The sequence below is a fragment of the Passer domesticus genome, chromosome 1 (genome assembly GCF_036417665.1).
Source record: "Passer domesticus isolate bPasDom1 chromosome 1, bPasDom1.hap1, whole genome shotgun sequence".
Lineage (NCBI taxonomy): Eukaryota > Metazoa > Chordata > Aves > Passeriformes > Passeridae > Passer > Passer domesticus.
In genome coordinates, this window is record NC_087474.1 from 153,199,842 (window position 1) to 153,212,454 (window position 12,613).

The following is a 12,613-nucleotide window of genomic DNA, read 5'->3' on the forward strand; positions in this document are numbered from 1 at the left end:
GGAAAAGGGAGGCTCAGGGGGACCTTCTTGTTTTGAACAGCTGCCTGAAATAGGCTGTATCCAGGTGGGAGTCAGTCACTTTTTCCAGATAAAAAGCAACAGGGCAAGAGGAAATGGCCTCAAGTTGCACCAGGGGAGGCTCAAGTTGGACATGAGGAGAACATTCTGCCCTCAGAGGGTGGTTCACATTGGAAAGGGTGCCCAGGGTGGTGGTGGCGTTCAACCACCGCGCTCCGCTCGCAGTGTCGTGGTGCTTGACAAGGTTACAGGTTGGGTTCAGTGATCTTGGAGGTCTTTTCCAACCTTAACGACTCTGTGAAAGGCTTCTGCTTTCCCCTTGCTTGTCTGGAAAATCTGGCATCACAGGCATCAGATCTGGAAACTGCAGTATTATTTCAAGGAAAACAGACTAAAAGATTGTGCTGCCTTGGGCTTCACTGATTTTCACCGGGGTTTGGCATCATGGTCTGTGTAGGTGAATTAGAACTCCGATCTCAGGGGAGCGTCCAGCACCGCTCGCCCTCCCCTGCCCCTTCCTTCAGTCCATGGCTGAGAGGAGCCCAGCGCCGCGCCCGGCCCGGACCCACCGGGCACCAACTCCCGCCGCGGCACCGAGCCGCCCTCACGGGCACGGGACGCGGGGAGCGCCGCACCCAGGGGCCGGCGAGCCCACGCCGCAAGGGGCTCTGGGAGTTGTGGTCCGCTTCTGCGGACTCCTCCCGCCCGGCCCGCTCCTGAAGGGGTCCCATGTCCTGGGGCTGTCCCTCCGTGCCGTGTCGGGGCGCTTCTTCGTCCGCCGAGACCCCTCAGCGTCCTCTCTGTTTGGGAGGGATAGAAGGAAAAGAGGACGGAACGACTCCGGTTAGAACTACAGCTCCCGGCGTGCACTGCGCTACGGAGCAATGAACGGGGCGGGAGGGGGGAGAGGGTGAAGATGGCGGCCGCTGAACCGAGCCGGAGGGGAGGCTGAGGTGAGCTTGGGGCAGGCGGGCAGTACTCCGGACACTCGTGTTCACCCTGGCAGTCGCCTCCTCGCCGCGATCTCTCGCTTATTTCCCCTTCTACAGGCTTGGGAACGAGGAGGACGCGCCAGAGGGGTGGGCGCTGAGGGAGTGGTGGGAGGCTCGGGCCGCCAGGCTGGCGCGGGAGGAGAAGCCTCAGGGCATGGCCTCAGCCTGGACCCTGTGGTCCAGCGGCTCGGGCTGTCCCTGTGGGCGCTGCTCCGGGGGAAGGGCTGGCTCTCCGCCTCCGGGCGGCTCTGCTCGCCACGGGAGCTGTGGGCACAGCGAGCGGATCCCCCGCTTTTACCGCGCGGGGCTGTGGCTTGCGGAGCTCCCGCAGCGGGTTTTCCTCCAAGGGACCTGAAGACAGCGAGATATTAACCGGACACAATGCAAACTGACAGGAGGACGACACTGTGAGCTTCCTTGGCTTCGTCTTTAAAGTTAATTGTGCATCACGGAGCCGTGCTTTAGGTAATTAAGGTGCGGGTTCATAAATCCTGTTACTGAAAACCATAGTACAGTGTTTATTTTTGGATACATCTAGAAAGGTATCCCCGTGGTCCTTTGAGCTGAGATACAAGGAAAAAAAGATTGTGGTGTGCATTGTCTCTGTGCTGTTGTAGGGCTTGTGGGAAAGCCTGTAACTTTAAACCAGAGTTATAGTTGCTGTATCAAAACCCAGTTTGCTCGCCCAGGTGTTTCACTTTGCAAAGCTACATCAGTATTTGCTGTGCAAACTGAGTAGGTAAGCTAAACCCAGAGTTAACAGCCAAGGCTTTGGGATTCTAAAGGTAGTTACTAACTAAAGCATTTGGCATTAATTCTAAATATTTTGAAATATTTTCTGAAGTAACTTCAGGACATCTTGCTTGAAGACTTGGTGTTAATACTCTTAAACATACGGTAAAATTTCTTTGAGAAATTGGTGGTTTGGAGTTGAAATCTCGATTGTAGTGCCCTGATAGGCCTATCCATAGGTTTTATTTAAGCCTTTTAATAATAGCTTTAATATTTGTCTAAAAAAGGGTGCTAGAATGAGATTAATTTCTGATTCAGGAAAAAACCTTACAAAAATGTAATTAAAATACAGTTTGTGATTAAGCATCTGTTTTAGATATTGCCAATGTTTGCAGTTCATGATGGACAATAACTTCTCTCTACTTCTAATCCAAACTTAAGCAGTAGAAAAGAATGAACAATTTTATATTGCATGCAGGTTGAAGGGGTGTGAAAATACTCACCAGAGTTGGCAATTCAAGTATAATGGAAGGGGATTGCACTTCTAATTATAAAATCTAAATTATAAAGAGTATGGATTAGAACAGCTTTGATTGGTGTCAGTGACTTTTTACTGCCCAGCCTAGCTCCATAAGGAAGTAATCCTTTTAAAAGTTACCACACAATTTTTAAACAATTTGACGATATGTAATTTTTTGAAGTGAAATCAAATCATGTTTTCCGTAGTTGCATTCTGTCTTGGGTAAGAGAGCAGAGTAGTCTCACTAATTGAGCCAGCTTCATACATGGCATTTCCATCCAGCTGAGAAAGGTAATTCAGATTAAAGTCAGGTACTTTCCCAGAATTCCACTGTGGTATGTAAATCCATTTTATATTGCATTTTTTGGGTTCTGGGAATCACAGTTGGAGCTTAATGGCCTATATTTAGGAATGAACATGTGATTTATTAATCTTGCATTGCACTGGCCATTTGCCTACTTTCAAAGCTAAAGGTATTGATTAATTTTTCAGAGAGGAAATATGAGTGGGGAGCTAAGTGATCTAAAAAGTAAATATGCACTGGATTTTTAATTTTTCAGTTCATGCCTGTGTGGCAGAGGTGTTTAAGCCTCTGCCTTTATTTGGCTTAAGTTGGAGGAATGAAAAGGAGTCCAGATGGCAATTTCATTTTGGAGACTCAAAATCAAGTTAAATATTTATGGTGTTACATAATAATATAGCAGAGGGCTTGTTGGAAGAAAATAGAAAATCTCAGGTATGTGACTTCTCTACCTGTAACATAAGGTTTTATACTTTTTTCCATTTTAAGTTTTTTTAAGAGGTCCATTGTATTAGGGCATACAGGAAAACAATCTCTGCTTTTCTGTTTGGCTGTCAGTGCCATTTCTGGAATCTTGTGATAATAAGAAATATTTGTGCTTATAAACTATCCTTTAATTTCAGATCCTGGGTTAGTTAATGAAAAAAAAAAAGGAACAAATTATATTTTTATCCTTGTTGTGATGAACAATAAATTGACATTGGGTTTCCTAACCAGATGGTGTAAAATCATCTCAAAACAAAACTGAAAGTTTTTCTTTAGAAGAAGAATTTTATGCATCATGCAAATGTTCCTCTGTCTTTTAAGGTACATTCACTACCTTTGCACTTTAGTTATAATTACATTTAGAACTATTGTTATATCCTTAGAAAAAGCACAATGACTTTTAGTCCTCCACAGAAAAGTAGGTGTGATTTTGTTTACCTTCCTAATATCCAGGAGTCAGTTGCTTCGGTGAAGGAAACAGTGTCACATGTCACAAATTGCCATGGAATGTGTTAAACAGTAAGTGTTAGGCTAGGAAATTAAATGGTATCACATGATTTTCCATAGCTCTCTTTTGATTAGCTAAGTTCTGCTTCATCAGATTCTGTGGGGGGTTTCCCCTCTTTTTGTTAGGTAAAATTTTAGCTCAGTGACAAATAGCTGAGCAAACTCAGAGTGGGAAGCTTCTTGGTTTGGTTTAGTTCTGTTCTGCTTTAACAGGTGACAGCATCTGTGGAGTAAACTTTGTCCTAGGCCCAGTGAGACAGTGATTGAAAACTTTTATTGGGTGCTCTGTTCTGCATGTAGAGGCCAGGCCACCCCCATGTGGGATTTTTGGTCCTGTTTCAGATCACAAAATGACTAAAACCCAAGTGAATTATTTTAAAACAGATATTTTCTGTGCATCTTAGTTGATAAAACTTTTGTAGTAATTTCTGCAGAAAAGTCTTCTAAAAATCTCATAAAAGTGAGTTGACTTTGCTGACAGCAGGGGTTGTGTTTTAGGAAAATGTATTGAATTCCTGATTGCCAGAGATGGTCAGTAAAACACTCTTGAGTCTCTGGCACTTGACTCCATGAAACTCTCACCAGGTTCTCTGCTTTTTTTTTTTCTTTAATGTCAGTAAATCTGTTTTCTATAATGTTTCAGCTAGGTCCATAACTAAATTCTGAACCACAGGTTTTTCTTCTCCATGTGTCTGTTGGACATGCAGCACATTTCCTTTTATAAAATTGCACTGCCTCTCATGCTGCCCTTGGAGAGGGACATACAGCTTTCTAATAGATGGGATTTTTAAAATACCTTACTTTGAAGTACTATTTTTAATCCCAGTTGCTGTCAGCAAATTGGAACATTTGATTGAAATGCATATACGAGAATAAAGTTTATTTTTAGCAACTATGAGCACTGCTTTAATATGTAGTCATTAAAACATATGTTGACCAAATTAAATGTTTATTCTCACATTATCCATCCATGGAATTACAATTTTTTGGTGTATGTGTACATACAATTATTAGCTGAATATCTTTTATTTAAAAATTTATTTTATTTTTAAAGAAAGCAACACTCAGTATCATTAACTGAGATTTTGTTATTATTTGTGGAAAAATACGTATGTGGAGTGTTTGCTTTTGGCAATGAGTAAAAGCCAAATGCAGTGCATTAATACAGAAAAATCTTCAAATAATTTGCATTTTTGTGCTAATTAAAGGAACAGTAGATTTGGCTACTTTTATATCCCAACTAGATTGTTGTAACTTCCAGTGAGTTCATTTTATGAATGTATTTAATTGCATCCAAAATCTGTGAGCAGCTATTGTGTATAAGAAGTTGCACTCTGATCTAAAATCTGCCTTTTTTGATACTGGGAGAAAAATGCCCTAGAAAGTGCCACACAGGTTTTTCAGTTGTTTTTTGTAGTGTTGAACAGAAGCCTCTCTCAAGCTTTTTAACAGGGAAGTGCTGTGGTTTAGAGCTGAAGTGGAACTATCCTGTGAGATGTGCAGGATTTATCATCCTAAACAGTGGCACTTGGGAAGGTCACAGTGCTCAACAGAAAAATGTTTACTCCAGCATCAAAGGCAGGAACAGAATGACTGCATTTCAGGAACAGGAAAAAATCTACATCTGGTCTGGTCAGCTAAGAGATATCTGGAGTTCTGTGGTAACAGCCTCTCTGATATTGGAACTGAAGAATGCTCATCCTGCATGAGTTACTGAGCACATTTGGATGTAAATTGTTTTAAGCTATAATCTTGACTTTGTTTTTTTGTTTGTTTTCTTCACAGTTTCTTATGTTTTTACAAAATTGAAGACAGATCCCTGATTAACAATGCCTGGCAGTAAGTATTCTTATCTTGAGTACATTAAGACAATATTTAGGGATGTTTACTGTTAAGATATTTTCTTCGGGGTTTAAAAATTAAAAAAAAATGGAAAAAGAAGCATTATACTTGCTGTCATTTATAAGAATTTTAAGGTGTTAATATTATCTAGTCTCTGCCTTTGTAAATCTCCATATATTTTACAAATAACAATATGAGCTTTGCATTTGCTCTTTTGATTACAGCTTCCCAGTATAGAGTATATGCAATACTGCATAGTGAATTTTGTGATTTAGACTGTGTTCTGAAATAGTTGGATTCAAAAACTAATAAGATATTTGTGATATTAAAAACCTATATGTTGATGTAGCTATAATCCTGTCTTTGGAAAATGACAACTAGTGTTTATAGAAGATAGACTCGCTACTTAGAATAAAAAGTGATAATACTTAAAATTTTTGACATCCAAAGTTAAGTGAGATTTTTGAGGCAAATATTTCTAAGAATCAAAATATTTACCTTCAAGAGTAGCAAATTTCTCTAACTCAAAGGGTTGAGTTACAAAATATGTTAGAAAAATACAAATTTAACTATTCCTTTAATAATTTTTTTTATTTATAAAAAATTCTATGTGATCTGTAGTAACATTGCTAATGCCAGTCTTTGGATAAAGTAATCTTCTTTATCCAAAAAGTTACAATACCAGTCATAATGAGTGCATTCTAGTACAGGTTTGTAGTGAATTTCATGAATGCTTAATTTCACGAGGAAGTGTTTGAGCATTTGTTCTTTGCTGTGATTTGTAATAAGCTGTGGCTGTGGGCACTGGAAGTGACTTGCAGTGGTTCTGTGTTGTGTCCTTTGAACCCTGGTCATGTAAAATACCTTGCTGTAAGTGAGATGTGTCACACTTGTCATGTGAAGGAGTGAATGGAATTTTTTAACCAATTAAACTGGAAAAGCAAGGGCTTTTTTGGTTTTTTGTGGTTTTTTTTTTTTTTTATTTAAGCCAGATATGCTTATGTTTAGGGACATTAATACCAATGCAAGTAGAGTTTGCATTACTGCAGTCAGATGGGAGTTAAAGGAGACCAGAAGAACTGATTGCAGTGTTTATCTGTGCAAGACACTCAGAACTATATTTATTTATCATTGCCTGTATTAATGAGTGCAACTGCATGGGTGAAGGAAAGGAAACCTGCCAGAAATGTACATTGCAATTCTTGTGAAATAACAGCATTTTCATAATATTTTACTTCCAAAAGTTATGGCAGTGAAGAAGTACAGTGGGATTTTAAGGCAAGCAAGCATCCTTTTGTGGCTGGTTGAACTTCTAATCAATAGAGATAGAGCCTTCAGGAATTCAACTCTGTTGCATGTGGAAAGGAAATCTTCTGCCTGCTAATTTAGGCTTCTCTAAAGGTTCCATAGCATTCTTTTGAGAGCAGATTGATGAAACAGGCTGCTGCTACAGTGTTACTTTGAAATCCTAAAGTATCTGTCCTTGAAATCTGAAAAACTCAGTTGTTTCTAAAAGCTGGGGGGGGGGGGGGGGGGGGGGGGTTGTTTGTTGTTTTTATTTTTATTTTCACATGAAGTTCTCTCATCCCACACATCAAGAAGTGCATTGACTGTCTTTAGGAATAAAACTTACTCCTAAACAAAAGGTTCTTATGGTGAGATACTTTCCAAAAATGTTTTCTGTCATGTTACAATGAGTTCTTCACAAATTAAGTAGAAAAATAGTATCTAGTTAACAGAAAATTTTGAAGGAGTTCTTGGGTCATACAGATCAACTCCGTTATCCACTATTGTCCTGCTGTGTTTCCTGGGTCTGTGTAGCAGTTCCTAGTGGTAGCTTTATCCCTCCCCCCTTCATGCAGTAGTTGAGTGAATGTATAGGTCTAAAGGCAGTGTTCTGGAATATCATGAGAGATCCAGATGACTGGTGTTACATAAAGACTGACTAAAAGCTTAATTAGTCTTTCTAATTAAAACAATATGCAGGATAATATGCTTTTTAACTCCTTCAATATTAACTGTGGAAAACCAGGCATTAGTCAGAACTGGGCTGTGGTACTGAGAGGGGGGAGATGAACAAAGGTCATTAGCCAGAGGTGACGGGTGCTCTTCTCTTTCAGCCTCAGCTTAGGCTTAGCTTAGTTTAGGCTGCTGGGCTCTGCACGACTTGTTCATTGCATATTTGGATTATCCAATTTTCTATTGATGTTTGTGCTTGGCAATCCCTCTTAGGAATGTGGGGATTTAGTGCTGCATTGTGTCCTAAAAATGTTAAGATTTTAGTCTCAATGCAGTTGTAATAGTTCAGATAGAAAATTTTCACTCTGCTCTTTACCCTGAGAAGTAAAAGTGCTTGGCTTTGACCAGCCATGACAAGGCATTTGTGTTGACATCTGCAGTGGAGGTGTGGTGCTCTATCATTGCTGCAGCACTTGGATCAACCTTGCCAAGGTGTAGCTTTTCCCTGTGCTTTTTATGTTTATGTTAGAAGATTTTCTTGTGCAAATAGCATGGATATTGATGCAAATGGTTACAGACGTGGATGGTGTCTTCACCTGAAGCTAAAATGCTAATTCTGAAATGGTGATAGAGCAAATGTGTTTTCTCATTTCTGATTGAGTACAGTAGGAGTAGGTTTAAACCACAGCTGATTTAGTAACTGTTTAAGGTGTGCTTTATCACAAAGAAACTGTGGAGTGAAAGGTTAAATAGTGCTTTTATTTAAAAGCAAAGCCAAAGAACTCATAACCAGATAGCCTCTGCAGTAGGGGCAGGATGTGCTTCTCACTTGCCTCGTGTGCTCTCAGTTTCCCTGTTGAATAATTTGTGCAGATAATTTCATTTAGCATACTTCTGTTATGGAACATGGGTGGTTTTGGTAGGTTTTTTTGTTGGCTGCCTTCAGATTGAAAATGCTTCTGCTAAGGAGAAAAAGCGATAGCTAAGTCATATAAAAATATTTGTTGAAGACTCTCTTTTTGAGCATGATGTTCTGGATATTCACACTTAATCAGATGGTTGAAACACAGCTTGGTAGATAAGGAGGTTTTTTCTTTTCTAGAAACAGCTAACCTACTTACTGGATGTATTCCCTGACTTCAGTGAAATGTTTAACAAAAAAGGCAGCTTTTATACTAAAATGAAATCGCTAGAACTAGAAGAATTATATGTGGCACAGGTGAGAGCACCTGTTGACTATAAAAATATATTTTACTTGTGGTAGCTCTGTGTGTGAATTTTTTAAACTTTTTCTTAGCTTATTCTTTTCGCCTTTGGCTTATGCCACTAGCATAACTATATCTTTGGTTTTCAAAGTTTTGTTAATAACAATTGTTAGTTAAATTGTTTTTAACTGATTAGCAGGACTTTATGACTGACTCTAACATATAAATTAAGAGAAAAGATAAATAAAAATAAGTATTTGCCTAATGTAATGTTCCCACATTCTTCCTTTGAATTATGGCTGTGAAATGTAGTAATATGAACACCTCCCACACTCTTCTGTCAGATATTTGTTGGTTGGAAAGGGACCATTCTGATTTAAGAGGCACATATATTAGTTATGTGGAAAATATTCCGTAATTTGCCCTGTCCTTGGTTGCAGTGAAGAGGTAGTTTTGGTGACTGCAGAATGGCTCCATGTATGCTCAATAAACTAGATAATATTTTATTTCCTTGACCCCCAAACACCGTGTGGCCTTTTGCAAACCCTTGTCTGTGCAGAGGCAGCTCCTCTGAGCGTGCTGGTGGCCTCCCTGCTTTGTGCAAGGTGAAAACAAACACAAGATGGGAGAACTGAGTAGTGCTTTTCAGTTTCTGTATTCATGCATGCTGCTTCCTTCCTTGTGTTACTTCATGGGCTTTAGACAAATAAGTGACCCACTCCTCCCTCAAACCCAAAAATACCCATCAAACTTTTAAAATTATAATTTTCTATGTGCAGAGAGTTTTCTTGCCAAGTGTAGGAGGGAAAACAGCACTTGAAATTGAATTTGAAATGAGTGAATTCTTAACTGGCATTTAACATTTTTAACACATTTTGAGAGGCAAATAACTTCCTCATTTTGGTCTCTTCCCTCCCAACAATTTTGGGAATATAATTTATTTGTGTTTTGTGATTCTAGTTTTTATTTTGTGTGTATAATAAGTAAGTATGAACAAGATTGGTAATGGGAATGGAAGATTTATCGCCCTGTGAAATAAAATTTTGAAATACCAGTGACTGGAGATGTATTCCTAAATTTGTCAATATAAATATTTCAAGGACTAAGCTTTCTAATGTTTGTAGTGAAAATCGAGCCATAGTTCTCATTAATTACTGTCTCCACTCTTTCCATCCATCATACTTTTTTCCTCATCTGGAATATGTTTCTCATGTAGGCTTCACACTTTACAATGGGACCTCCTACTTAATAAAGCACTTTTAGTAATTTCTTAGTTTATTTTTAGGCAGGAGAAACCCTCTTAATTTTATGACAACATTATTGGCTACTTAAAACAGTGTAAAATAGGTTATCATTCTGTTACATTTTCATATTTCAGCTATTACAGAAGAGTTACATCAGGAGATGTCTGAAATTTTTGTTTGCTGCTTGATTCTGATATTTTAGGATGAGACACCTTGGAAAACCTGTATCATGTCCTTTTCATCTACTAACCTAAGGGACCACAGGAACTTGGAAAACACCTGCCAGGGGAAGGTCATGGTTTTGGACTTCCTTTGGCAGTTTGCCACTTGCTAGGACTAGGCCAGAAAAGGGAAATAACTCTATTTCAGGATGTCTGTAACTATTATAATGCTATGGTCACAGAATATATAGTAGATTCTTTGCATAATAATATGCAAGAAATTCTTTCAATACAAAAACAGCTACATTTTTTCAGCTGATTTTTAGGTGACTGTCTTTTCTACATTGAAAAGAAAAAGTAGTAACTTCTCCAAATGTATCCCTGATTAAGCTAAGAAAAGAAACAAAACCAGGAAGTTGCAGCTCTTTGTGCATCTGTTTATTTAACCCATGGTACCTTAAACACCTTGGTGTGCCACCAAATTGGTGCTTCCCTATTTAATGAATATGGATTTCTTTTCTTGATTTGGAGCAAGTGTTCCTTTTGTTGTTTTCTGTTAGCTGTCATTTCTATGCACACATCATCCCAGCCTGGTTTGGGAAAGTTAATGTTGAGGAGCAGTTCCATAGAGAGTCAAAATCACTCATATTGAGACAAGACATGATGACTGATACCATTATCATAATTCATCCTTCCATTTCTTCCATTGTTTTGGAACACACTTTAATATAGCCAAGAAATGAACAATGGTGTTTCATCCATTCCCTGTTAAATCCTGGAGAATTAATTTTTTCAGTTGTTGTAACTTCTGTATGCACAATCTGGGCAGCTAACATAAAAAATGAAATTCTTTAGAGATGAGCTTCATTAAGTGCCCATCAAAGCCTTTGTGTGCTTTCAAACTGTACGTGGACATTTCCCCAAATATTAAAATGTAGCTTAGTAGTTTTTTTGGGGCTTTATTAAAATATGGCTGTCGTTGTTATTTACAGAAATCGCTTTGCAGCTATCAGTCGATTAATCTTCATGTGCAGCCTTGTTTGCTATTGATTTCTGAATCATGGGACGAAAGGGTAAGAAGGCTCATGCTGATTGTGCATGCAAGTGTCCTATTTTTTTTTGTGCATGACAACAAAGCAGAATTGATTTTGGGGAGTGGGGATAAGATTTCCATTATGTGATTAAATGCATGTCTCTGGAAAAGCCAGGGTGAACTCTTTTTAAAAGTGTTTTGGCTTTCCCTTTCCTTGATACATGGACTTTCCTTCCCACCATTGGCCCTTATGAACCTCAGTAACTCTCTAGGGAATCATGTTCCTTGTGGATTGCTGAAGATGAAAATGAGCTGTGTACACCACTCTTGGCTTTCAAAGAATGCTATTTCAATTCTAGGAAGTTACATTCAAGATTAATTAATGCAGGAATTAGACAGAAATTAATAAGAGGCGGGGTAGGTAGATGGATGAAACTCTTCCAGGTCTGCTGGGAGTTGAGGAAGCATCTGGACAATACTCTCAGGCACACAGTGTGATCCTTGGGTTTGCCCTGTGCAGGGCCAGGAGTTAGATTTGATCTTTGTTGCAACCCTTTGTAGTCAGAACATTTTCCAGTTCTATGATTCCTAGTCTTAACAACTTGTAGACCTCAAGACTTCAAAAATAGTTGGTGCTTGTGTAACTCATGTCCTGCTTGAGGTCTGTTAAAGGTCTCAGTCCTTTCATTTTTCAAGAAGAGCACAGTTGTGATTCTGAATTGTACTTGGACCTGTTACGGTATTTTGTTGATAACAGTCTGTACTTTGGCTGGAAATGGGCACCCTGAGTCTTTAATTGTGCTTTGAGAATGCTTACTCACTCCTTAGTAAGAGAATGAGAAAGGAATTCCAATCTAACACTAAGCTATGTAATTATGCTAAATCAGTGCTCCTTGCTGATACTTTTGTAAAGCTGTTAAGGCGTAAGGAAATCGGTGAGGATAAAGCTTGATGGATATTTTGTTAGAAGTGCACTAACAAATACCCAGTAATTAAAAAAAATTCCTTTGTTTGTTAAACTAGAATGTAACTGTGTAATGATTAGAAAAGGACTGTAGGATGAGGATACCCTATTTGTGAACTTTATATATAATAAAATATGAATAGTTATAATTGATCTGTGTCTGACATGATTGAGCTGGCAGAGTTTTCTTGTCTTAAAATAAATGCAGTGCAGGCTGTTTTCAAGACTTTGTGTGCTTGTGGTTTTTCTATTAAATGAGTTTATGACCCATTATTGATATTGGTTTAGACATGAGCTTGAAGTTCCTCATAACTGACAAAACATAATTTTTGCAAATTAAATCTGATGTTGGAATTGCAGTGTGGTTAGAAGTGCTGGTTGTGGGCAAGAACTGCTGGATTGCTGCAGAAACCAGCGAGCCTGTGTGCCCACAGATGTCCTGTCTGGTTTCTATAGAAAGCTGACACTGAAGATTTACTGGTTAACACGATGTATTTATAAAACGACTTCTCTGTGTCTAGATGTGAAGCTGCCTGTGTCCTACACTGACCATCTTCTAGACTGGCCAGTTCCATCTGGTGGGAAACAGAAGTTGTGGTAGAAAAGGGACCTGCACAGTCTTTAGGTACTCAGGGTGCCCAGAAGAGCA

General features: G+C 39.1%; 1 protein-coding gene across 13 annotated transcripts in view; it reads left to right on the forward strand.

Annotated features, from left to right (window-relative positions):
• The first annotated feature begins 875 nt into the window (after positions 1–875).
• Positions 876–12,613, forward strand: part of EFR3A (EFR3 homolog A) — a 75,678-nt gene continuing 63,940 nt past the window's right edge. For 4 of the 13 annotated variants that reach the window (XM_064397373.1, XM_064397297.1, XM_064397336.1 and 1 more), the window contains exons 1-3: positions 888–971; positions 5,342–5,395; positions 10,960–11,040. In XM_064397373.1, coding sequence (XP_064253443.1) covers positions 11,028–11,040 — 13 coding nt within the window. In that variant the 5' untranslated portion in view covers positions 888–971; positions 5,342–5,395; positions 10,960–11,027. Of the gene's footprint in view, positions 972–1,359; positions 1,485–5,060; positions 5,218–5,341; positions 5,396–10,959; positions 11,041–12,613 lie in introns of those variants that run through there. The other 9 variants (XM_064397387.1, XM_064397347.1, XM_064397396.1 and 6 more) reach the window with 7 other exon arrangements.